Source organism: Talpa occidentalis, unplaced genomic scaffold, assembly GCF_014898055.3.
Source record: "Talpa occidentalis isolate TD23 unplaced genomic scaffold, MPIMG_talOcc4v2.1 talOcc4.14, whole genome shotgun sequence".
In the NCBI taxonomy this organism is placed as follows: domain Eukaryota; kingdom Metazoa; phylum Chordata; class Mammalia; order Eulipotyphla; family Talpidae; genus Talpa; species Talpa occidentalis.
This window is the reverse complement of record NW_023601433.1, coordinates 61,951,842-61,978,433: the sequence shown is the minus strand read 5'-3', so window position 1 is coordinate 61,978,433 and position 26,592 is coordinate 61,951,842. Positions and strand designations below refer to the sequence as shown.

Below are 26,592 nucleotides of genomic sequence, written 5' to 3'. Positions count from 1 at the left end.
TAGGTTTTCCATTCCCTCCTTGAGAACCTAGAGCACAGATTCAACTGGGGTTAGGCTGCGGATAGTCTGGGAACGCCGAGGGTAAGGGCAAGAGCCAGGTCTGACTGCAGCCGTGAGTTCGCTCATCTCCTGGTGTTGTGCATGTTTGGGGCTGTCTGTCTATTGGTGTTTTAGTGTTTCCTGTGGCCCAGAGGTAAGAAGTAAGGTGATGTTCAGTGAGTGGTGGTTCACTTTTTTAGTTGCCAAAACCACATTTTTAACCAGAAATAGTAAAAATGAAGGAGACATGGCCCATTGGATGCCTGGTGAGGCCTTGAAAGGTGATGTATTTCTTCCCCATTTGGTACTAAAAATCTGTGGCTATCAGGATATTTTCTTGGGAAATTCTGAGGAAAAAACAGAATTAATCTACAGTGCTCTACACCACCACATATAGAGGGAGAAGGAAGAATTCCAAGCACAAAACCACTTCATCCTGTTTCATATCCTGAAAGCCACAGTGGATATGAAACTATAAAAGGCTGGGCCATTAATGATGTGGAAATATATTAAGTGGTAGTGAATTGTTTTGCCACTTTGTGAAACTTCAGACAGGCAGTATTAAGTGGAAAAATGCGAAAGGTCTACCCAAGTCGTAGTCATAATGAAAACTGCAAAAATAATTGTTATTGATGTAGGGAAGGGCTGCCAGGTTATGTACCCAGTCGTCTTGGCCCTGCGATTAGCAATCTGATTGTAGTATTTTTATCATATGCTTCATGTCATGGGTGGAGAGGAAATGGGCTGCAGGGAGCAGGAAGACGTCTCCTGAGTATCAGATACCCAGCCCTAGTTGGGCCTCTGCGGACTCTCCAGGGGAGGGAACACATCAGTGAGGTTCCTTTGTAATAGGAGTTGGGAGAGCTATGTATTGTGACATTTGATGCATCCTTTGTGATTCCCCTTTCCACATTCCTGACCCCCAGATTTTAATGCTTCACTTGGACACTCCCCACCGCAGGCTTGCTCCTTCTAGGAGCTCTTTACTGATGTGAGGGGTAACAGAGGAGTAGAAGCACAGTGCATGCCCACAGTTCAGGTTGGAGACTAAGAAGCAGGCGGAAAAGAATCCTAGCTGGACATGGACTTAGGGTCAAGTGTAAGGCAGTTGGAGTTTTGAGTTTGCCTTTGTGTATTTTTCCTGTCAAACCCCCACCTCTGCCTTCACAACAGTAATTTCTTCCTCCCTCTCCGTGGTCAATGCTGCCTTCCCCCTTGCAGGAGGATAGCCCCACAGGGGATAGCTTCCTGACTCCCTCTCCAGCCCCATTTTTGAACCCTGCCTGATGACTGGTTTCAAACAGGATTTTCATCCTGAACTACCTATGCTTAAAAAGTTTTCCTGTGGCTTCAGACCAAATCCTGAAGCCTTAGCCTGGAAGGCAGCTGGGGTACTGCTTACCTCAGTGCACACAGTAAGTCTGCGGCACCTGAACTTGACCAGATCACCTCCCTCTCCCCGTCTCGTCCTCCTTACCACCTGACATGGCCTTGCTGCTGCCTGCACACCTCACCCACAGCTCCCTCCTTGACTAAGGGAACTGGACTTCTCTGAACATCCCACAGCACTGGATGTGTTAGATTCGAATCCCCTCAAAGTGGGGAATAACCTATTCACATTTAATATTCGTAACCCATCACTTTCCAAAGAATCTAAGGTAGTTCCAAAATGAAAGCATCACACCGGACCACTTAAAACACAATTTAGATCGTCCTAAAACAGAGTAGATGGATGCCTAGCACCCACAGCAGGTAATTACACTTGACAGATGTACTTTGATTGTTTCCAACAAATATTAAACACCTACTCGGTGTCAACAGTCATTCCAGACACCTGGGATGTAACAGTCAGCAAAACCCTATGGAGCTGAAACTCTCCTAAATCATGTTAGGTGCTTGCTGTGTACTGAAAGAAAACATAACAGTATAAAAATGACTACATTTTGCTGTTTGGTGTGAAGCATTTATTAGCCAATGTTATTTAATGAAGTTCAGGCCTCCCTCCATTTGTAGCTAACAGAAGCGAAACTTTTCTTCCCATTTAATGCTGCTCAGAGTTTAGGCTTGGCTTGTTCTGGATTGACGTGTCTTGGTAGCTGATGAAGCCAGAGGTTCCTCCACACAGTGATTTGCCTGGAGGAGAGGCAGAGGTGGAGTTCGGGTTTGGGGGGAGCAGGGGAGTCTGTCTCAGTGGGGAAGATGACCCTTGCTCAGTTCCTCTCTTTCCGTCTCTGTGCAGAAGACTCTCAGGTCACCAGCACACTGTCCCCCTTACAGTCTCCACACAAAGGACTCCCTCCTCGGCCACCATCGCACAACAGGCCCCCTCCGCCCCAGTCGCTGGAGGGACTCAGACAGATGCACTATCACCGCAACGACTATGACAAGTCACCTATAAAGCCCAAAATGTGGAGCGAGTCCTCCTTAGATGAGCCTTATGAGAAGGTCAAGAAACGTTCCTCCCACAGTCATTCCAGGTGAGCTGGGCAGAGGAGGGCGAATGAGGTCTCGGTGCTTTGCGAGAATGGAAGGGCTGTCCGGGTGGCTCCCACACAGTCCAAAACCCCATCAACCCAACGCCTTCCTGGGCCGGCCCTTCAACAGTGCTGTGCTCATAGCGCGCCCTCTGCTGTTAAGGTGCAGGTTTGTCATTCCAAGGGAATTTGGGCTTTGGCTCAACTGTTGGCAGATGGTATTAATGTTAAATTCCACAGGAATTAATTAGGACATTTTAGGCAGCACTATTCTGAAGTGACAGCTGAGCGTCCACTTGCAGGAATCCCACAGTGGCTCAGAAGCCTAAGCCATCATCCAACAGAATTCTAGAGCCAAACAGCTGTGCATTATCAGCTCATTTCTCAGCTGGTATTATGGAGAGGGGTTTTTTAGCCGGTGTCTCTGTTTTTCTCATTTCCTTTGAGTTGGTGCCCTAGACAGGTAAATTATTTTCTCTTAGAAAGCAAAAGCCAGGGTTAGGGTTAGGGTTTAGGATTTGGGTTAGAAGATGAGAAAAAAAAAAAAAAGAAGAAACCAGAAGTCAGGTTTGAGGGGAGGGGCCTCACAGAATAGCCACACTGCCTGTCCCCGAGAGGCTCTTCATTATCTCAAGGACTAGGACCCTCCTCCCACTTCTGGAGGAAAGGCTGAGAATCAGAGGAGAGCTCTGAGGGAGCACAGCCCAGGCAGTTCTGGACAAGTTTCCCAACACCGACACTGTCAGCCCCAGGCTGGTTAGCTACCTGGAAAGGCTGGAGTTCTGTCTGGCAGTGACCAGCATGGCCTCCTCTGGTTTACAGTAGCCACAAGCGTTTCCCCAGCACGGGCAGCTGTGCCGAAGCAGGAGGGGGAAGCAGCTCCCTGCAGAACAGTCCCATCCGTGGCCTCCCCCACTGGAACTCCCAGTCCAGCATGCCGTCCACACCAGACCTGCGGGTCCGGAGTCCCCACTACGTTCATTCCACGAGGTGAGTCTACCAGGCCTTCAGGCCCCTTCCTTGCATGGACCAAAATTTGATAAATTTATAGAATCTGGCATTGCTGGCCCTAAATAACCAGTGAAGCAGAGTCAGACCTGAACCAATGAGTAGAATAAAAACAGAACTAGCAGCAGTGAGCTTATATTAGCCCAGAAACACATTATGTCCCACTGTCCAACCCCGTGGGCACCTGGAGACAGTGGCAGGGAAGGAGCTTTCCTAATGGAAACAGAGGAGGAAGGGAAGCAGAAAAGAATGCCACGGCCAGGACAACTTCTTACTCTTGGGGATGATCTTCACTGAGTACTCCTCATGTGTCTTTCTATGACGGCTTCATTTTATCCTGAATCTTTTAATGCCTCAAGATGTAAATCCACTGAAGAGCAAAAGGAACAGGTAAAAGTGAATCCCACCTTCATTTTCTAAAAAGAGGCAAACCCAAAGCCACCATTGTCTTTTATCAAAAACTGACCCAAAGGGACTGTAGCTCAAAGGACAGATGGTATGTCTCCTGTAAGTAATGATACACTTCATTTAGAATAAGAATGAGCTCTCCAGGCAAGATTCTCTCATCCATGCGACAAATGTTTATCTACCTGTTTGTACCAGGTCCTGTTCTAGGAGGCAGAACAGTAAATAAACCAGACCACACCTCTGTTCTCATTGAACACTCTCACTGGGAGAGTCACAGTGCAAGAGGCTAGGAGTGAAAGGGAAGATCATCTTTTAAACAGAAGCCTCAGGGAAGCCCATTTTAACAAAGGTGACCTGAGACCTGGAAGAACTTGGACAGCAAGCTCTGAGAACATTCAGGGAATCCCTGGGGGAGGAACCAGGAGCCACCTGGTGGGGACCACATTCTACCCAGAGTGACAGAATTGGAATTTGCCCCTCCCTGTTCTTGGCCAACAGGGCAGCTGTAAATTTCACATGTAGTCTGTGCATCTCTGTGGCAGCCACGTCGCTGGGTGTGTCTAGTGCAAACTCAAATCGGCAGCGTGGATTATAAGCAGAATAGTGCATCATTCATTTTTAAGTGTTCCATGTTCCACCCACCTTCCAGTGGGACATGGAAATCTAGTTATGTGGGGCTCATGACAGGATTTGGTTGGGCCATGCCTCTTCAGGACTGGGCTTTGATCTACATAATGGGGCATTTTGTTTGGTTTAACATTACATGAGAATGGGGATTCTCTTGGTTCTCTCTCTATAGAATCCCTTTCCACATTAAGGGAAAAAGACACACCCTGACCGTTGGCATACCTTTTCCCAGAGGAATCGCTCACAGTGGGTGTTGCCTTCAGTGGAGGCCCAGGTGCCTCCATCCCTGTCTTCACAGTAACAATGGGAAGCACCTGGGTTCCCAAAGGGCCACCCTACCTCCACTGCTCCCAAGCCACCCTCTTGCTCGAGGCTCTCACTCACCTGATGTTCTGCCCTTCCTCAGTCTGGTGAAGGCACAGCCTCAGTCCAGCCCCCTGGTGGCCCTTCCCTGGTCACCCCCGCCTCACCCACCCTGCCATCTCCCCACAGATCGGTGGACATCAGCCCCACGCGACTGCACAGCCTTGCACTGCACTTTAGGCACCGGAGCTCCAGCTTGGAATCCCAGGGCAAGCTCCTGGGCTCCGAGAATGACACTGGGAGCCCCGACTTCTACACCCCACGGACTCGTAGCAGCAACGGCTCCGACCCCATGGACGACTGTTCCTCCTGCACCAGCCACTCCAGCTCGGAGCACTACTACCCCGCGCAGATGAACGCCAACTACTCCACGCTGGCGGAGGACTCGCCGTCCAAAGCGCGCGCGCGGCAGCGGCAACGCCAGCGGGCGGCGGGCACTCTGGGAGCGGCGAACTCGGGCAGCATGCCCAACCTGGCGGCGCGCGGCGGCGGCGCGCACGGGGTGTACCTGCACAGCCAGAGCCAGCCGAGCTCGCAGTACCGCATCAAGGAGTACCCGCTGTACATCGAGGGCAGCGCCACGCCGGTGGTGGTGCGCAGCCTGGAGAGCGACCAGGAGGGCCACTACAGCGTCAAGGCGCAGTTCAAGACCTCCAACTCTTACACGGCCGGCGGCCTCTTCAGGGAGAGCTGGCGCAGCGGCGACGAGGGCGACGGGGGCCGGCTGACGCCATCGCGCTCGCAGATCCTGCGGACTCCGTCGCTGGGCCGAGAGGGCGCCCACGACAAGGGCGCGGGTCGAGCCGCCGTGTCGGACGAGCTGCGCCAGTGGTACCAGCGCTCCACGGCCTCGCACAAGGAGCACAGCCGCCTGTCACACACCAGCTCCACCTCCTCTGACAGCGGCTCCCAGTACAGCACCTCCTCCCAGAGCACCTTCGTGGCACACAGCAGGGTTACCAGGATGCCCCAGATGTGCAAAGCCACGTCAGGTGAGGGGGGGGGTGGTCACAGGAGAGTGGCCCTGGGTGGGAACTCTGCACTCATTTTGAGGACCGCCACACTGCTTAAGAGCATGCCCTGAGAGAGAATTAGTTCTGTAAGATCTCACCTCACTGTGATCTTTGAGACTGAGGTCGCTCAACCCCTCTCTGCATTCCCTCCTTGACTCCTCCCAGTCAAGCCCTGGTTTTGCCAAGTGACAAAGACCTTCCAGGGGCAAGTACATCTTTCCGTCCAGGGCATGTGAGCCAACCTGCTTCTATCAGTTTCCTTAGTAGGTGTACAAACCATCCCCCAGCCAATTCTTGTAAAGACAAAAATCCAAGTGATGGGAAGCATTCTGTGTTGACCCTTCAAAGTTGCACCATTACCCTGGTGAAGTGACATAAGTTAGGGACCCCAATTGTGTTCTTGCACAGGAATGCTGGCATGGCATGCACATGGACTTGGGTTCTAAAGCTCTATGATTTAGCCTTTGTCTCCCCAGTTGGGGGCAGACTGGCTAGTTATGATGGCTAGAGTCTGCATTTGACTTCACTTTGACTGTAGATGTAACTCCTGACTGCTGCTTGAGTTCCCATTTCAATGATGTTGACATAACCAAAATAATTTTTATAAGATACTTTTAGTATCCTGATAGTACATCTTACAATTTTCATAATCAAATCACAGGTGACCTTATATTCTTGGATTTAAAGTATTATGCAGTAATGAGTGAAAAATGGAATAAACCCTCCTTTGCCTTAAGAAATTACATTCCCTTCCCACTACCTCTAGAAAGAATAAGGAGGCTAGTAACCAACATTTCTTCAGCAGTCACCATATGTGGGTGGGATTCTCAGTACTAGCATATGGGGTGACTTGTACAGTGATAAACAACTGTAGCAAAGTAGAATGGAGGCGTATTCTAAGACCTAATAAAAATGAGTAAAAGGAGTAAAAATATAAGAAAAGTCAGCAGCAAATGGAAGGAATCAGGAATATGATGTGTGACCAGAAAGAGGGTTACGTAAAGGTACAGATAGGGGGGAGGGGAGTGACCTTAAAGACAGATAATGAAGGGCTCATGTTTGGGGGACTGAAGGAAATTCTTAGGGCCTAGAGAGAGCAGAGAAGAGAGGAGGAGCTGGCTGCCCACATGTGCCAGGCCTCACAGCTCGTGCATTCTGGCCCACATACACAGGGTTCTAGGAAATTATGGCGCATTGGCTGAAAGGCAAGTTCCAAAGGATAAAAATGACTCAGGCAATCATGAAAATACCATAGTACTTATTTTCTACTAAATTTTCCCAGAGAAAAATTCTGCCCACATCAGTAAACTAGCAGGTGGATTCAGATGAGTGATTAAAAGCCCTGCTCCCTTTGAAGTGTACTAAAGTGGTAAATTATAAGCCCGAAATGGCAGGGAGAAACTAGCACCAACCACCTTCCTGAAGGCTCTGTTCAGAGTGCAGGGCACAATTTTAACAGAATGCTCTGAGTCTAATTTCCCTAGTGTTAAGAACTAGGCCCTTCCTACATTAAGATCCTGCCTAGGTCTCCCTCATGGAAGGCTACTGTGGAAGCTATTGCCATTCCTGTGGCTCCTTCCTAGTTGCAAATTGGGGACCTACCATCCTAAGCTTGACTCAGAATGGAGCTGCATTAATTTGGGGGAGAAAGTGTAATTGGCCAAACAGGGAGATAGATGATCCTGACTTGACACTGCTATATAAGCTTCTTCACCTGATCTCTGTCTGCCCTGTCTTTCCTTTGACACCTATATGCAGCTGCCTTACCTCAAAGCCAGAGAAGCTCAACACCGTCAAGTGAAATTGGAGCGACCCCCCCAAGCAGTCCCCACCACATCCTAACCTGGCAGACTGGGTGAGTTTCCCTTTCAGACCTTTAATCCTCCTCTTCCAGACCCTAGAATGATCTTCAACATTCCTCATTGATTAGGAAGAGTATAATAAATACATGATCCTGGTGACCTAAGGGTTAATCAACAAAAAAAAAAGGAAATACTGATTACTGGGAGGCTTCTTCCTTTCCAGAAAAGCCCCATGCATTGCTATTGCCTTCTATTCAACTCCTTTCCATCACTGTCCCTTTATAGGAGTGAATTCTCTCTATTTTTATAGTAGGTGAGAGTCCCGGGAAAGTGGGGGAGGTAGATACAGGAATTCAAACTATGGTCAAACTGTGCTTCCTTGGTCAGAATTTTAACATTTGATTTGGATTCCATTACACCAGGTCAACTTCAAATGCCAGGCAAGTATGAGAGAGAATGAATTAAATGAGCTGTTCTGGGCCCTGGGCCTGATGTCTTCCATGCTTCTTTGTGTGCTCACTATGTTGGGATCAGGATGAATCTTAAGGAACAAAGCAGGAGGCTCAAATCCCCTCTCTCTCCTGGCCAACTGCTTGTTCTTGAGACTTTCAGGAAGCTGCCCACAGCAAGCTAATGAAACTGAAGCTCAAACTCCTTTTATAGCTTTAAGTGTAGACACAGAGCATTGTAATCTTGTGTATGCATAGCTATTTTGATCTAGTGAAGTCTGGCAGACACAGCTACCCTACTTCCCTCCAATTCCTGCTGTTACTTCTAAGTGAATGTCACATTTTTATCAATACCCATTGGTTAAGAGAATGGGCGGGACCCTTTATACTTTCTCCAGTTTCTAGTTTGCTGGAACATGGTAGGCATGTCTGCAAAATTTTGACAGCTGCCTATGAGTCAGATCATTGTGAAACAACAGAAGCGGAACTGGCTCCACTGACTGCATTTCAGGCTCCCACACTGAGCAGATTTCTCTATAGAGTCCTCTGTAGTGATTGTAGCCCAGGTTCTGTGGGGCCTTAGTATTTGATGGAAGAAAAGGGGAGCTACTGTTTATTGAGGACTTGTTGTCTACTCAGTTGATGGAGCTTCCTCTAACAGATAAGTGCTTATTTAATCCTCACTACAACCTTGCAAGGGAACTACTGATCTTTTAGTTTTATAGATGAGGCTCAAAGAAAATAAGCAGCTTTCCCAAAGTTATACAGCTGGATGTAACTGGAATTTCAGTCCTATGCTAGAACCCAGAAGTCCAGTCCTTTTGCAATGAAATGTGGTCCCCAGATCAGCATGTGCATAGCTGTAAATGTAGATTCTTGGGCCCATCCGTAATCAAAAACTCATAATTAAAAAAAAAAGACAACTCAAACTGCCCAGCAGTCTGTTTTAATAAGCCCTTCAGGGGATTCTGAACTACCACCCATAGCTTCTACTTGTGAAATAAGAGAACCTGCAATCCCAACTACAGTATTCTTAGGCCCACTCTCACATCTTGCTTACCTTGAATGCAGCTGCTATGCTTTTGCCCTTGTTGGAGATCATGTAAAAAAAAGTCACATACTGTTTATACCTGACCTGACTCCAGCTTATGTGGTCAGGCTGCCTCTGCAATGCCTAGCACCCAAGGGGCTCACCAAGAATATTCATGAAAGAATGACAGAGCTTCTATATATATGGTACTTGAGAAATTTAGGATCTCAAGCTCTCTGGATCCTCCAAATTTTCTGGCTCATGCCCACCTCTTACTTGATCCAAATATATGATTGCTGTTTGACAGTAGGCTCCAAAATTTACAAGCCCTCTCCCCACCCTTCCCCACGCTGTGCCATCCCACTGAAGATGGTCTTAAAACCATGTTTTACCACAGGCAGCTAGTGAGGATCTGAGACAAATTTGAAACAAAAAGTCGTTTTGATCCTTGAAATAAACTCTTAAGAGACTGAGATATGATTAACAAACAATAACTGTTCCCTATGATGTGGCAAGAAAATGAGAAGGGTAAAAACTACAAAAGTCTACCTTCCTACCAAAACTTAGAGCTTATTTACTGAATCAGGGGGATTGTAAGCTCTGCAGGACATACAGTATTTGTCACTAATGGGTATGTAATCAACCAGTCTTTCCAATGTATTAGTAAGCTACTAATCATGTCTGTTTCAGTTCCTCTCTTTAATAACATGACCTCTCTTCTCTTCCTTCCTCTGCTTTCCTTTGTTCAGAGAAGCAACAGAAAACTCACCCATTATGGATGGGTCTGAGTCTCCAACTCACCAAAGTACTGATGAATAGAGGTATTGTAAGGGAATGTTTTGTTCTTAAAGCCCTTCCCTGGTTATGAGTTTGTGATCTCAGATGTGCTGCATATGTGTTCCCTTACCCATATCATCATTTCCAGAAGGAAACATCTGAATGATGTGGAAGACATTTTTATGTCTTATTTTTAAATACATGTGCAACTATGTTTATGTGTTTTCACATCACATGTCAGATATTCTCAACACTACTTCCAAATACGACCTCAGATTCTTTTAGGCCTTCCTAGACTTTACATGCATATAATACTTGTAAACTTTTTTTTTACTGGTTTAGTAATCAATATCCATGAAAAAGAAAAAAGCATTAGGTAATTTACATTTCAAAGCACCAAGGGTAAACTGGGTTGAACAAGAAACCTTGAAAAAAGATCACCCATAATTTCATCCTAGCATTCTTGAGTGACAACTGTCTACCAAATGCTGTAAGGTACTGCTTTCCAAAATGTGGTCCACAGATCAGCATTATCATCAGGGAGCATGTTAGAAAGCTAGACTCTGCCAAATTCAAAGGGGTATTTTTAAAAGATCTCTGAATGAATCAAATACACATTGGAATTTGCAAGTACTGCTTACAGTGGGTGTAAAAACAATAACACATAATCTGGTTCCTGTCCTCAGGGACCAAAATCTAACTGGGAGACAAGACATAGAAGTTATGTAGCATTGCAAGGGTGTTACTATAAAAAGGATACCATTCAGTAACGGATGAAAGGTTTATTCAATGAAAATAATCAAACCCTCACTATAATCCAGGAACCATACTACAGACCAGCTATCCTAGACTATAAGTTCAAATCAGTAATTTGAAAATCTATCAGGAAATGTACTAGGGGAATAAGAAACTGCAGCATTAAACATATCACTTCAGGCATTAGATAATGCCCTTCTTAGAGTTTAAAACCAAGATTGTATAAAAGACATCTGCTGATCAGGCTTTTCCCATTATCTGAAAGTAGAACATTCCTGTTTGGTACGATGTGGTAGAATGCTATTACCATTAATTTATATGAAAAAGAAAATGGACTAGGAAGTTGTATTTTCAGATAGTAGGAGCAACGTGTAAGTACAGGTAACTCATCTTTTGGTTTCTGTTTGCATGAAATATCTTTTCCCATCCCTTCACTTTCATTCTGTTTGTGTTCATACATCTGAAATGAGTCTCTTATAGACAGTATGTAGATAAGTTTTGTTTAATCCATTCTACCACCCAACGTCTTTTACGAATTTTGCTAATTTACATTTAAAGTAACTATGGATAGTTGCGCTAATTGTTTTCTGGCTATTCTTGTAGTTCCTCTATAGTCTTATTCTCTTGCTCTCTTCCCTTCTGGTTTGATGATTTTCTTTTTTTTTTTTTTTTACTTTTTTTTTTTTTTGTGGGACCCTTGCCGGAGGCCGGGGAACAAACCGGCACTGCAGAGGCTGCCAGCAGCCTCGCAGCCCAGCTCTCAACCGCTGCGCCACCAGGGGAGGCCCATGGTTTGATGATTTTCTTTAGTGTTACACTTAGATTGCTCTCTCATGATCTTTTGTGTATAGCCTAAGTTTTGCCATAAGGCTCACAGAAACTGACTATATCATATCTGTGTCTGTCAGTCTATTTAAGGTTGATATCAACTTAAGTTTGAATCTTTAAATATTGGCATTCAGTTATAATGTGTCTTGGTGTGGATCTCCTTAAGCATATCTTACTTGGAACTCTTGGGATTCCTGGATCTGATATCTGTTTCCTTCCCCAAGGTAGGGAAATTTCTAGCCATTACTTCAAAACAGTTTTCTACTCCTCTCACTTCTCCTTCAGGGATTCCTACAGTGCAGATATCCACTTGATGTTGTCCCAAAGATCCCTTAAGCTATCTTTACTCTCATAAATCTATTATTTTTTGCTGTACTGTTTGGGTGATTCCCTGTGTTCTATCTTTTATCACTGATCCTTACTTCATCTAGTCTGCTACTGACCCATCTGGTATATTTTTCCAGTTGTAAAATTTCCCATTCCTCCTTCAGCTCAGTGAGCATCTCTATAACCATTACTTTGAACTCTGTTTAAGATTTTTTTCCCCTGAGGTTTAACTTATTCTTTCTAGGAACACATATTCCTGTTTCCTCTTTTTACTTGAGTCTGTATGTACTGGGCAAAAAGCTAACTCTCTCAGCCTTGAAGGAGTGGCTTTGTGTAGGAGGCGAATCTATTGTTCAGCCTTGCCCTATCTTTTGGTTGTCTCTCAAACCTTTGTGATGTCAAGCAGGGTTGTTGAGGGTATGCCAAGAGGCTCAGCCAGCACCTATTTTCAGAGTGAGTAGAAGCCAGACCCTCGGGCAGCAGCATTTAAAGTATGCAAATATATCCTGTCCTGTTGGGCTGCAATTGTAAACCCTGCTGCCCTTCCAACTAGGCAATCTAGTGGTGTCCTAGGCAATAGTTAGAAAAATCAGGGCTCCAGTTTAGTGTATAAAGACTCCTTTGAGCCATGAGGCTAACAAAGTGCCAAGATGGCATCTCCCAGCCTATAGTCCCTGAGAGTAACTCTGTAGATGTGTGGCAAGCCTGTTGCTCTTAAGGAAGAAGCTCCAGGACAAGTCAACAAGGTCTTCACAGGAAGACTGGGAATCTGTTTAGATTTGCTATCTGTGCAGTGAGTGCCCTGAATGAGTAGTCCCCAAGAACTTTCCAATTGTTGTGGTCACCTAGTTCAGGCACACAAGCCCTCCTTGGTCACCAGAGTCAGGAGATCAATGTGCATTCCCTGTGCTCTGCCAACAGCTTTTGTGAGGTAGCAGGAATGTGCAAACCTGGGACACAACCAGGGCCTTTAGCAGGGCAGTGTAAGAATACAGGGAAGGCATATATCCTCCAGTGCCTTCATCCCTAGGGAGGCCCAATAGGCCCACTACCCCTTCACTAGACAACCCAAAATTAGCAAATGAATCTCTTTCACATAGTCTAGGTGCATTTCAAACTGCTGCTTTGCATTGGGCCTGCAAATGAGCCCTTTAAGAATAGTACATTAGTTCCAGAGTGTAGGTCACCACACCAGGGGTATAAGATCTTTGATGAGACTGCATCTCTTTCTCCTATCTGTCTCAATGTGGTCCTTTTATCCTTTACTGTGAAGGGCTGTTCAACTAGTTTTCAGGTCTTTTTCAGAGGATTTGTTCCATATGTAGCTATAAATATGGTATGTCTGTGGGAAGTTCAGGATCTTCCTATGCTGTCACCTTAGACTGCCCTTTTAGAAGCCACTTAAATGCTCACATATTTGCATCTGAAAAAGAAATCAAACATATATAACTGGGACAATGAGAACAAACATGGAACCAGGGCTTGGTAGCTCTCTGTCCATCTCTACCTCCACTTCTGCACCTGGTAATTGCATTCTCAGAGGGAAACTGAAATATTCATCGTGTGAAAGCTGGTCACATGCCCATGTTTGATCTAGTAACGATGGCTGGGTTCTAATTGGCCCAGATGGGTGTCATTCTATACAGGTAGAGAAGGAGTTTGCAGAGTGACTAACAGAATTAACCACTTACCACGTTAATACAGTAATGTTTATTGGTCAGTATCCTAACTTATGTTATGTTACTTTGCATCTGAAACCACACTGAAGCAATTTTAACCCCAGTGTATTTCAAGAGTTCCAGATACATGACACTCCAAAGTCTACAATGCTCACAGATGCCTTAGGATTCTCCAACTTTCATGGGGTTTTAAAAGAAAGCCAGACGACATACATTTAGAAAATCCAGAATACTTTCATCTATTTGTTCCTTAAGAAGTCAATAAATCAAACAAAAAAATGAGGATGACTGCTTATTCTCCTATACTGATTCATGAGACTATACTGATACTCTTTCAACTAGGTTTTCTTTGAACCATGTCAGATTTGGGTCTCCTCTGATAACCCATTCCCAACTCTATGCCTAGCCTAGGTATGCTCTGGGGAGAATGAACTTTAAAATGCAGCTTTAACATCACACAGACCTGCTAACCCAAAGTCACAAATGAACATCATTCATAGTCGACAGAAACATTACTTCAAAAGCTGAGAACTAAAGTTAAAGGCATACAGTTTTCATCCCTTTAGAAATACACACAAGTGAACACTCAGAGGTTACTCCAAATAAAAGCTAAAAACAAAGAAAGGCACCTTCAAGGCACCCCAGGTTACTCTGCAGCTAGTGCTGGACAGTGCTGAGGTTAACCAGTCAACTAAGCCAGCATTGGGGGCTGCTACCAGCAGGGCTGGGAGAGAGGGACATACAACTATTTCCTCAGGTGCAGGGGCAGCTACGGACAGATTTCAGCCCCTGGCTAATGCCCTGTCAGCTTTTTCCTGCCCTCACACTGAGAATAAGTTTGATATTTATTTTTCCCTAAAAGAACTAGTTTAGTAGGAGAGGGGATATTTTTCCTAATAATGATCCCTAGTAAAGATTATTGCTTCTAATGATACTCTAAAGTGTCGTTACATGTCTATATGATCTACATATGTATATGATGACTTCTAAAAATTACTTATACCCAACCTAAATGCTTACCTGAAAAGGTTTTTCAAAAGTCTCTTATTTTGCAGATGTTCTATTGTCAACACACTTTTTTAGAATCACAAAACAGCTGACCCCTGAACAGTGTGAGGGAGCTAGGGATGCCGAATTTGTCCCTCCACCCCCCACAATAGAAAATCTACATATAGCATGACTCCTCCAACACCTACCTACTAATAGCCTGCTATTGACTAGAAGTCTAACTGATAACATAATCAGTCCACTAATATATTCAGTATGTTTTATGTATTCTCTTACAATATACAATAAAGAAAAAAAATGTTGATAAAACACATTTACAGTACTATATTGCTACCATAAAGCTTGCATTGTCTGCTACAGGGAAATCCATGTGTAAGTGCATTCATGCAGTTCACATCTGGTTGTTCAAGGGTCAGCTGTAAATACTACTTAAAATAAACTCAGCAATGATTCACAAACTTTCAAAATAATACCTCACTTTCATTATAGGAAAGCTGACATTTTGAAAGTATTACCAGCACAAGGTAAAAATCTACTAGTGAAATCTGGTTACCCCTGCTGAAGAATCCAGCCTGAGAGGATCTCAGTGTTGGCAGCACAAGAAAATCACTTGGGGAACTCAGAAAGCTCCCGATGCTCAACCACATCCCAGACCAATCATACCTACCTTTTCATGGTGAGGGTCAGGCAGGATTTTTCAGAGTTCCCAAGTGATACAATTATGTAGGCACCCTTGAGAACCACTGCTTAAGTGTTACCTCCATTCTCCTCCTTCACAGACATTCAAAGTTTATGTCCCCTTTAGGTGGAGTTTTTTCCATCTACAAGAGTCTTCCATATGCTGAGCACTGTAGAGTATCATCAGTTCATAGCTCCTTATTGACAGGAAGACTAGTGATCAATATCACACCCTGTATAAACAAACTTAGAATAAAACAGTCATTCTCCACTGTCTAATCTCCCTTCTTGGATTCCCTGCAGGAGCTACAGTGATAGCTGTTTCCTGGATTCCTCCCTCTATCCAGAACTAGCTGACGTCCAGTGGTACGGGCAGGAAAAAGCCAAGCCCGGGACCCTCGTGTGAGCCTGCCGGCCTCAATCTGACCGCCTCAACGCCATTCTGAGATCACCTCACTGCCTCTCATTTGCCTTACCCAGACGCACTGTCTCCCTGCACCAGCTTCAGCCCTCAGCACTTTTTTTCTCCCGTCTCCGCATCCCCTTACCCTCAAAAACCTGACTGAGGAGACATCCTGGAAGGTTCCGGTCCCACTGTGTGTCCCCTGTCTCTCTCACTCACAGAGAGCCAGGCAACAATCCTCAAAGGCACCTTGGTGGCTTCCCCCTGCCATGACAGCCCCCAGCCAGGAACCATCAGGGAAGCTGGCAGGCATCAAATACCTGTGGACAAGTGGCATTGGCAGAGAACAGAAAAGGGGACTTAAATACAGGGTGATCCAGAAAGACTATTCATCTGTGGCCAGCCTGCCACCTTAGGCCAGCCAAGCACTTAGTGAAGAGGATGCCTCTCTGGGATATTCAGTTTACACCTGAAATATTCCCTAAGGGAGGGGCTGTTGGGGTAGGGGGCAGAATGAAAAAGGAAGCTTAACACATCAGAGATGCATCAGAGGATCACAATCAGTTCTATGCTGCCAAAGATTTAAAAACAAAAAGAGACAAAAAAAAAAAAAGAGGGGCCAAGAGGAAAGACATTCTGCAATTTCTTTTAAATTCTAAACCACTACTAAACACAAGTGAAAGTCAACCATTTGTAAATTGTTTCCCCTCTTTACCCAGCTCCCTCATTCCACCTTCTCTCTCAGTCAAGAGCCTGAAAAACTAATACAATGTGATGGTTAAGAGGGGAAAGTAATGGCTGGTACTGCTGACTCAGCTCTTCAAGAGTCTGGATGTGAAGGAGAATGGACCTGTGGGAGCAGCAGTGTACTGTCAGCCCTAGTCTGTACAGGGGCTTTAGCCCACGCCCAAGACACCACGCTGCTTTCCTTTTGAGACTGTAGGAAACTAAGGTGATGATTGCCAAAAGTGGATCTCATTAAAACAACCAGTAAAAGTGTATCCTATTTTTTGCACAAGGTGTTTCATTTTATTTTTTATGGGAAACCAAGGGAAAAGCACATCGCAATCCATTCAAGTGTTTAACTGTCGTGGCTCATTTTATGTTTGTTAGCACTTGTGTGACAAAGCTCAGATCCGACCAATGTGTCACTTATTCAAAGAACCCAACTATGCCCTTAGGTAGAAAAATTTTACTCACATGTCTACTAGCTAGCAGGCAGAGCAGGGTTGAAAAAAATATCAGCTCCCAGAGGGCCCATATGCCTACAACGTCATCAGCTTCCTTGATGCACCAGATTTGTCTGCAGAGACCAAAAGAGGAAGAAGAGAAAAAGTGTATGGGAGCTGAACGTTTACATGTGTTTTGAGCTATGCTTAACACACAAATGGAAAGCCATCAATCTTCAAAGGCCTCAAAAATACTTTTATAATAAGTGCAACTCTTTGTTGGGTTACTCAAAATGGCACAAACACGGTCTCCACAGAGGTGGTATGCTGTGCTTATTGGCGCAAGTGGGGGGTGGGGGGATAATTTTTCTCACTTGTAATGACTTCCTATTGGAAAGGCATTTGACAGCCAGGGACAGGAGCCGGGGTGGGAGTAGTTTTGTGGGAAAGCAGAACTGAAGTTAGCTTTAGCATAAAAAGAAAAATTGTCGTCTTTTATGTATGTGTAATCCAAGAATAACAATAGACTCTACAAGACCAGGAGGGCAAGAGTGGACATTAAAATTAAATAACCACTGTGCTCCTTTTGCTGTAGCTAAAAAAGCACCATGGGTGTCGAGGTGGGGGCCCTCACCAGGCTGGGACCTGGCTGAACAATTAGGGCCTGGCTTCCCAGCTCTGCACTGGGTTGGTGATGCCAGCTTGCAGAGGGATTAGCATTCGCAGAACACTTTAGGGGTAAATCCTACTGGATAAAGCGAACAGTTTCTAATGTTACTGAATAATTATAGGGATTATGGGGCGGGAGGGGGAATTTTTGTTGCTTTTATTTTGATGGTCAGAGCTACAAAGAGCAGTTTTTTCCTTCCCCATTAGGAAACATTATACATTAGGCCATTTTTCTTTCTCCCAAAAGAAGATACATGGATAGTCAGACTGTACTATGAGCAACAGGAAAAGTCAAAAGGGAAACAGAGAAGTTGACAAGGTTACATTGCTACAGGCTATACAACATATACAGTAGATTGAAATTAAGTCTGAAGCCAGTCAGATCAAGCTCTTAGCCCAGGAATGAAAGGTGAAATGCTTTCTGAACACTTGGGTTTGGGATTCAGGAAGACAGAGAGGAATGTAGTAGGAGGGGGAACTACAGTTCAGACAAACATCATGATAGTCTGATAGTAAAGACAGATTAAGTAAAACAGGTTTTACTGTTTAGCTGCGTTCAGTTATACAAAATGTACATAAAGTGTTAGTCCTCTGAGACCAACATGATTTATGATCAGTATAGTGGGAAATGACATACTTATTGTATACAAACACTTGCAAAATCTATATATCCCTATTTTAAAACAAAATAAGATGAAACATGGAGCCTCTGGTCTGATATAAAGCCCCTATTGGATTCTTTGGATATGTAAGAAATTGCCTGTCCAGCCAGAAGACTGATGAAAATCCATCAGACTTTGTTGTGAGACAGGTGGATGTTTTTATTTTATTATATGCAGGTGAGTGTTGAAACTGTTAAAATTCCAATTTGTTTTCATTCAGTATTAGTTTAGTTCTAAACATAGCAAATCCCATTCAGGTGCTATCAGATGACCAGTTACTGCTTAGTTAACTAGGTGTAAAGTTTTACATATACATTAATGTCAATAGTTTATTACAAGTTGTGTAAAATGGACTCTAGTTTAATAATGGGGGGTGGGGGGGAAAATTAGGTTGCTCCTGAAACTGACTGTAGAGCATGTAAAATGATTTTACTGGATTTTGTTCAACTGTAATCAATGAAAAAGATGTATGTTGTAGACAAAGTTGCAGAATTAAAAAGAAATCTGCTTTTAATTTATTCTTTTTGTATTAAGAATTTGTATAGTACCTTTACATTTTGCAAAACAGTGTTGTCAACACTTATTAAAGCATTTTCAAAATGAAAAGATCTCAGTTGCCTTTTGAAGATTTTGTTTTTGTAAGTTATAAATGCTTACACATGCTCCAGAAATCTGTGATTCAGGTGTGTGTGTTATTATTGGGCTCATTTTTAAAAATCAATCTATAGATAATACTTTTCCTGATGGGCTAGGTGATATAAACCAGCTTGGTTTGTTTGGCAGAGGCCAGTTTCCTCTTATTCTAATTTCCTTTTGCTAATTACAAAACAATCTCCATTAATATGTATTCCTCCTACTACAAAAAAAGGATCTGAAATGCCATTTCTGTATTTGTATCACTGCTCATTATAGTTACCCATGTGCAGTATGTACCAAGCCTGGTCACTGTTCTCATTAAACAGGTGGACAACACAGATAATCAGGTTTGGGAGTCATCCATAGACTGTGTCTCCCTGTGGCCCCTGGTTGTGTGTAGGATACAAAGGGCCAACCAGGGAGACAGGCAAGATGTTCCTGCTCTTCACTGCCACTGCTGGTCACCCTCTGTGCTTACCCCTGTTCGAACTCTCTCATTCACCCTCCACATCAACAACCTATTGGGTCTGTAGGTACAAACCCCCCCCAGACTTAAGGATAAAACTGCAACTATCTGACCCTTTAGCAGAGACTTTGCTGCACCAAATTCCTGGGCCCCCAATCCACCATGCTCTATTTACTATCAGAAAATGAAGCCTAGCAGCCAAGAACATCATCCCTGGATGGAAAACCTTGTGGAACCATTTGCCTCTAGAGCCAACTAACTTACCTTGCCAAAAATAAAAACAATCCATTGAGAACATGAAGATGTCTGGCAATAAGCCCACTAGACAGGATTGCTTCCCTTGGGAAAGCAACCAGAGCCTCTCTATCTCAAGATAATGATTTCAAACAAACAAATAAGGACTTGAAAGTTTTTCACATGTAAATATGTCACAGCCCAGGGAATAATCTAGTATCTCACTCCACTGTAGCACATGAAAGTGACTGGCACACAGAAAGATGAGACATCAATTTCTTACCTCCTTCCTACCTTCCAACACACACACACACACACACACACACACACACACCCTTCTGCAGTGTCGTCAAGGCAATTCCATTTCGTCAAGGCAATTCCATTGGGTTATTAGAGACCACCAACAACCACTTCCAAGTAGAAACCATCAGAAATAGCCAGGCTTTCCTTTCTCCCAGAATACCAGTTCACTAAAAAGCAAAAACAGCAAAATAATTCTCTCTAAAAAGAGGCAAGTCAGAGGAGGGCTAGTTAGCAGGGAGGGGCCAGAGCTGAAGCCCTTCAGTACATCTTCTGTGCTGAGCCCAGATTAGACAAATAGGCACACAACCACAACATAAGGAAAACTGAGGTCACTTGCATTAAACAGAAGAGATTAAAATGACTCCCCAGGATGAGAAATCAACAAAGTGTATAAATGGGATTTCTCATCACTATCTTATTCAAGGAGCTAACTGCTCAAAGAGATGACAGAGGAAGGCAAAAGAACCTGCAGCGGTATAGCTCACTGCCTTGCACAAAGCTATGCCCCCCTGAGAGTATGTACTTAGGTAAGAGGTGAAGGATCTAGAGTACAATCAATAGCATAAACAGTGAATACATTAATCGATGAAACCCAGATGTTTATAACTGCACCAAAACCTTTTTTGTATCAGAAACCCATTCCTTTTTGTATTAAAAATTTAAGTTTCTATAAACTTTATAAAGTTCCTACAAACTAGCAGTTTTGCTTTTAATTCATTTATACATTTACTATCAAACCCATACCAATCATGCTTTCATTCCCCTTTTCTATCAAAACCACCACCATCAAGGTCAAGGATGACTCCCACAATGCCAAATCCAATGGTTCGATCCTCACATTCTGTGACACAAGCAACACCAGATGGTTGAAACATCTTCAAGTGGAGTCCAGGAAACTACATTCCTACTCTTTTCTTCCTTTATAAATAGGGCTCTTCTTTCCAGTCTTGCTGGGAATGACCTACAGCTCAGTTCTTGGACTCTTCATTATCCAGTCATTCTTCATAACTCTCATGATTTTGAATGTCCTCTATTTGCCAATGACACCCACATTTATCTCTGAACCCCCTCTGAAACTTGTGCATCCTACCACCTACTCAACACATCCACATGGATGTCTAACATGTCCAAAGCTAAGTCCTGACTTCCCCCACTATATCTGCTCCATAATGGCCTTCCTTAGGTCAGTTCTAGACAACGCCAACCTTCCAGTGCTCAGGCCAAAAATCTTTGAATCATCCATGATTTCTTTCTCTTATGCCTCACATCTGTAGTAAAAAAAATGGATATAAAAATCCCTGCCCTTTGCATATTTATATTGCAGGTGTGGGGAGGGGGAGAAAATGAAAGGTAAAAAATATAACATAATAGAAGGTGACAAGTAATCAGGGAGGGTGGGAAAATTAGCCTATAACAGAACAAGCACCTTTTCCTCAAGTCAGGTAACAAATGCTCCAAGTGTGCAGGTAGAAAGCAACCTTAAGTTTGTCTCCACATTTAACATGGTGTACAAAGAGACAGGTGAGGCCACCCTCCAGATGAGAGGTGGCAGGACAGTGCCAGGAGAAAGCAGAGCCACAGATCAGAAAAGCTGCTAAAGGAAAGGAAGATGAGATGTGTCCCAGGCACCAGTTAGGGCCCCACTGGCACAGGGCTGTGGAGGTTGTGAGTTCCCCAAGTTGTACTTAGCAGCTAGGGCATGAGAAGAGACTGATGAAATAATCCGGGCTTGGGCTATATAGTGTTGGGTGGCAGAGGATGGAGGGTAAGAGAGTAGAAGGTCCAGGTGAGAGTGTGACTGAAATGATGATAATGAGATCTAAAGTGACTAGAGAAAAGCAAAGCCAACAAGGTGCTCATAATTAGAAGAAAGAATACAAAGACTAAATAAACTGAGGGATAACAGAGTGGGAAGGAGTGAGGCTGGAACTTCATTATCGAAGAGAAGGTAAAATGCTAGTTTCCCCACAACTTAGTTACCTCCATGTGGGATGAATCACATAATCTAATCATCATAATATGGAGCCATCCATCCATATGTTATATTGATGCCCGCCAGTGGAAAATTAATCTGAGCCTGAGGTTCCCAGGAAGAGGATGTGGGTCTCACTCTCCTCTGCTTAGAAGCTGCGAATGTAGTTGCCCATTGTGTCCGAAAACAGAAACCACACCAACAATGATTGATACATAAACTGTTAACCATACAGTGAAGAGGTGACAGAGTAAAGGAGACACTGAGATGTCACAGAGGTAACTAAAGGCAGCAACTGCCACTCTCAGGGTAGGGGAGCAAAGACAAGGGATTATTAAAATTGAGAAGTTTAAAAGAAGGTATCAGGGCCTCCCCAGTGGTGCAGCGGGTTGAGCGCAGCACTGTGAAGCTGTCTGCAGCTCTGCAGCGCGGGTTTGATTTCCGGCCGGCCAGAGATTCCCATATGGCGCAGCAGACCTCTCCTGCCTCTCCCACTGCTCGCCTCAGCAGCATCTTCGGTCTGTCTGCCTGTTCTGCTCCCCGCTGTCTCTGGTGAATTCTCTCACACTCCGGCACCTCTGACCTGTACCCCAGTTCTTGTATAAATAAAATCTTTATTAAAAAATTATTAAAAAAAAAAAAAAGGAGGTATCCGTGGAGCTGGGAGTCAAACCTGAGGGCTGGATGCTGTTCAGCTGCTACTGACCATTTCAGGAATTTTAAAGGACCCCACAGACCCAGGATTCAAACCTCTGAAGAAGAGTATGGCTGATGGAGTTACAATCTGTGAGTGACAAGATGATACTGGTTCTACAAGGATGGTAAAATGGTGAACTGGAACCAACTCCTCCTTCAGGAACTGTCAGTGCCGGGCTGGAGAGCTATGGCTGTGCCATCACTGCTGGAGATGAAGCAGACAGACAGGAACGGATCCCTTCTTCTCTGCTCTGGGTTACAGTCTCTTGTGGTGCCTCTACCACTGGAACCTAACAAAAAGCCAGTCAGCAAAGGAAAACTGTGGTTTGCAGTCTCATCACAAAGCAGAATGTGAAGGATCATGGGAGCTGAAAAAGAACAGCTGCACAACCAGCACCTACTGACCAGAAGACAGCCCTTCACCTCTCCCAGCTGTGGCTGGCCAACTCACCAGCAGTGCCTAGTGCAAGGATGAACTAGAAGGCTTTACAATTAGTAGAGACCTCTAAAATCTATTGCTTTAATAAAAAGGACAATAAATTTTCAATTCATGTATTTTTTTTAAAAAAAGTCTAAAAAAACAAAAAGCACATGGTTCATGTGTTTCTTACTTAAAATGAACTGTGGCAATAACCAGTTAAAGCATATTAGAAAATTTTCTCCAAATAATGAAATTACAGTGGTATTTTCTCAAAAATCTTTCACACCCATAACAAATATTTAGGAGAGAGTTTAATTCTCTCAGTCATTTCTTACTCTAACACCAGAGAGAAACAAAAGCTAGTTGCTTCTGTCCAATCAACTGGGTGACTTGAATTTTGATGAGAGGCCAGGAGCACTCCTCTTAGCATCTGCCTTCATACCCACTTGTCCTTGAATTGCCTTTAACATCAGTTTCATTAGTGACTTTTCTACCATTGAAATAACCTTGTGCCAATACCAACAGATTTCATTCAAATAAAAGCTGTTATTTATCTTAGTGGGATGTAGCAAAGTTGGATCTTATTTCAGTTGAGGCAGACATGACTTCAGACCACCACAACACACTTGCCATGAGGCTCCATGATCTTGAAAGCCAAGAAATATGAGAAATGCATATACTTCTTAGGAAATGACTAACAAAATACATGGGAACACACTGGCAAGTGTACCCAATATTTTTCTCACAGAATGAGGTCCAAAGACAAGCAACCATGATGGTTAATTTTGTGTCAATTTGACTGAGACATGGTGTGCCCAGAAGTCTGGTTAAACATCACTCTGGGGTTGTCTTTGAGGGGTGTAATTGAACGAGATTATTGTCTGAATAGGTGGACTGAGTAAAGCAGAATGCTTTCCCGAATGTGGGTGGATTTCATCCAACTATAACAGGGTGGTCCCCAGGAAAAGAGGAGGTTCCAGTTTCCTGCCCCACCTGAGGGAGGGTGGAGCTGAGCAGAGAGAAGCAGCAGTGGGAGAAGAGACTAGAGGTGGGAAGGAAGAACAGAGAGCCAGAACTGGAGGCGGCACATGGAGCAGAGAAGCATCTGAAAAACTGTACTTGTTTCTTAGTTTTGGACTGGTTGAAACAGATGTGGGTGAGAGACCCGTGGGGAGGTTAACAATGGAAGCTTTTATCTTGATTTTGTTCCTTCTGCCCCTTTCCTATGGGTCCCTGACTTGTGACAGGCTTTTGGGTGTTAGTTGCCCTGCTTTGAGCCAACCCTGTTTGGCTGGGCATCTACCTACGAGGGGATGGGTAACCATGGGTGCTTGATTTGGATACTCCTTGTCTTTTCTTTATTGCACATGTATTAAAGTTCCTTTCCATTAAAGGTCTTGCATACTACAGTATGTTTTTGTCTCGATGCAGCATATGGCAGAACCTATATATAGTAGGCAGGTTGGGGATTCTGGGGTGCCCCTCACCCTGCCCTGTAACATAATCTTTTGAGAAGCTGAATAGCAAAAGGTGGGGTAAGAAATCACTCTTCCTGCCTGCCTATTTCAGCTTCTTCAGTCTTCTACTCTCAGACTGGGGCTTACCATCATTAGCTTCTCAAGTGGCTCATGTCTTTGGATTCGAACTAGAATCTATACCACCGGCTCTCCTGTGTCTCCAGCTTGCAGATGGCAGACCATGATATTTCTCTGTGTCCATGATCACATGAGCCAATTCCTCATAGTAAGTCTATATATACATATACATATATATATATATACACACATACATATATACACACATATATCTCCTATTGGTTTTATTTCTCTGGAAACTGACTAATAAAGCAAGGTTTGTACAGTGATTCCATGAAACCATCAAAGAACAAACTCTGCTGTTGGTTAGCATTAGCATTAGACTAAAGACTGCAGGACAGCTGCACAGTATCTAAGCATTGGGATCACTTTCAGGAAAAAAACAGAAAAACAGCAAAATTTATCTATTAGTTAAGTCTGTGTCTCTCAGAAAAATAGCTTTCCTGAGAGTCTCACCCAAAAGGCATCATCTATATCCTATTGGTAGATTGTACAGAATAACCAGCCCTAACGACAAAAGGTTCTAGGAGAGCAAGCAATTTCAACTGTGTACACTGCAACTATGAACAAATTAAGGCACTGTTAGCAAAGAAGAGGCAAACGAAAATAGGGAAACTAGCAGTGTCCACACCTCACATATATGACATGTAAACTTGCACACAAAGGAAGAAATAAAGTAGTAAAGTCTTAAACTAAGGTTTAACAAAAACACTCACATATTTCCTCTTCTCTCAAATCCTCTACGCTTTGGTATAATAGTATTATGACATAACTAAGCAAAAGAAATAATTACATTAAGACTGATTTATATGATTTGGTTTTTATAAAATCTATGTGGCAAAGATAGCTGACAAAGGTTATGTCAGTATCTGAACTGGTTATATGATTACTTCACCTTGAGATTAAAAAGTAACCTAGAATATAGACAAGTCAGAGAGTGGAAAAGGTATTTACAATACATCGAGCAAAGAACTCATAACTGGTATATATTAAGAATTAAAAATCAGTAAGAAAAAAGCAGGCAATTCTCCATAGGGAAAAAAATGGACAAAAATAAAATCCTGAACAGGAATTTCACAAAAAATAACACCCAAATAACCATTAAGCATATAAAAAAGCTGCTCAATTTGTCATCACGGATGCAAATTAAAGCCACAATGAGATACTATTTTAACCCCCACCAGCAAGGCTAACATGAAAAATGACTAACAATATATTACATGTGACCAGGATGTGGAATAACTAGAACACTCAAATTCTGTTTATGAGAGTATGAACTGGTCCAAGTCCTTTTTAAAAACTCTTTCACAGTATCTTCTATAACTAAGAGATATTATGTCCCAGTAATTTCACACCTTCATGTATCCCTACAGAAATTCATATTCAACAAAAATGCATATACAAACATTGATCCAAAAATTGGAAACTCAAAAGTCTATTAACAGTATTTTGAGATACAACAATGGAACTGAAAGAACAATTACACAGGATATCAGAAACTTGGGAAATCAAATATAAAAGTCAAGCTTACTGTGTGATACTATTGTTAAGTAGGTAAATTTAAAAATAGGCAAAATTACCCTGTGGGGGATTAATTACTAATAGGAATGGGGTTTCTTTTTGAGAATGGTGAAAATGTTCTAAACTTTAGATCATGGTGATGGTTATACAAATATTCTAAAAACTATTATACACCTTGCATGGATGAATTTTTTAGTTTATGCATTATGTATTAACAGTTTTTTCAATTTTTAAAGATGATGTTAGAAATCAGGTAATGGCTGTGCCTAGAGGGGCATGAAGGGAGCTATGCGGTCCAAGTAACATTATCCTGATTTGGGTACTAGTTATTTTGGAAAATGCTCACCTTGAAAAATAAATAATATGGTACTTTTTTGATTTCTACTCTTTTCTGTAGATATATTTACATTAAAAGAAATCTTGTTCTACTTTACTTGTGGAAAATAACCTTCAAAAAGCTGAACAAACCCTCAACAGATACTTGACTCTTTGTATCTCTCTATGCCTGCACCCTATCTCATACTTTAGCCTTCCATTTCTTTTATAATATCTTGTTTAATCTTGCTTTACACAATTTCC

The 26,592-nt window shown here is 43.3% G+C and overlaps 1 protein-coding gene and 1 long non-coding RNA gene across 6 annotated transcripts in view; one reads left to right on the top strand and one right to left on the bottom strand.

Annotated features, from left to right (window-relative positions):
- FRMD4A (FERM domain containing 4A) overlaps nt 1-18,776 on the top strand; it is a 302,659-nt gene extending 283,883 nt beyond the window's left edge. For 3 of the 5 annotated variants that reach the window (XM_054695096.1, XM_054695097.1, XM_054695098.1), the window contains exons 19-23: nt 2,279-2,516; nt 3,336-3,503; nt 5,049-5,911; nt 7,691-7,787; nt 15,570-18,776. In XM_054695096.1, the coding sequence (XP_054551071.1) occupies nt 2,279-2,516; nt 3,336-3,503; nt 5,049-5,911; nt 7,691-7,787; nt 15,570-15,672 (1,469 nt within the window). In that variant the 3' untranslated portion in view covers nt 15,673-18,776. The remainder of the gene's footprint in view (nt 1-2,278; nt 2,517-3,335; nt 3,504-5,048; nt 5,912-7,690; nt 7,788-15,569) is intronic. The other 2 variants (XM_037510636.2, XM_037510637.2) reach the window with 2 other exon arrangements.
- On the bottom strand, nt 1,658-22,522 carry LOC119244701 (uncharacterized). Its single transcript, XR_008551809.1, has 5 exons — nt 21,789-22,522; nt 16,870-16,972; nt 15,256-15,499; nt 7,776-7,894; nt 1,658-3,891 (listed from the first exon to the last, which is right to left on the bottom strand). It is a non-coding gene; the product is annotated as an uncharacterized LOC119244701 (long non-coding RNA).
- Between the last annotated feature and the right edge of the window lie 4,070 nt (nt 22,523-26,592).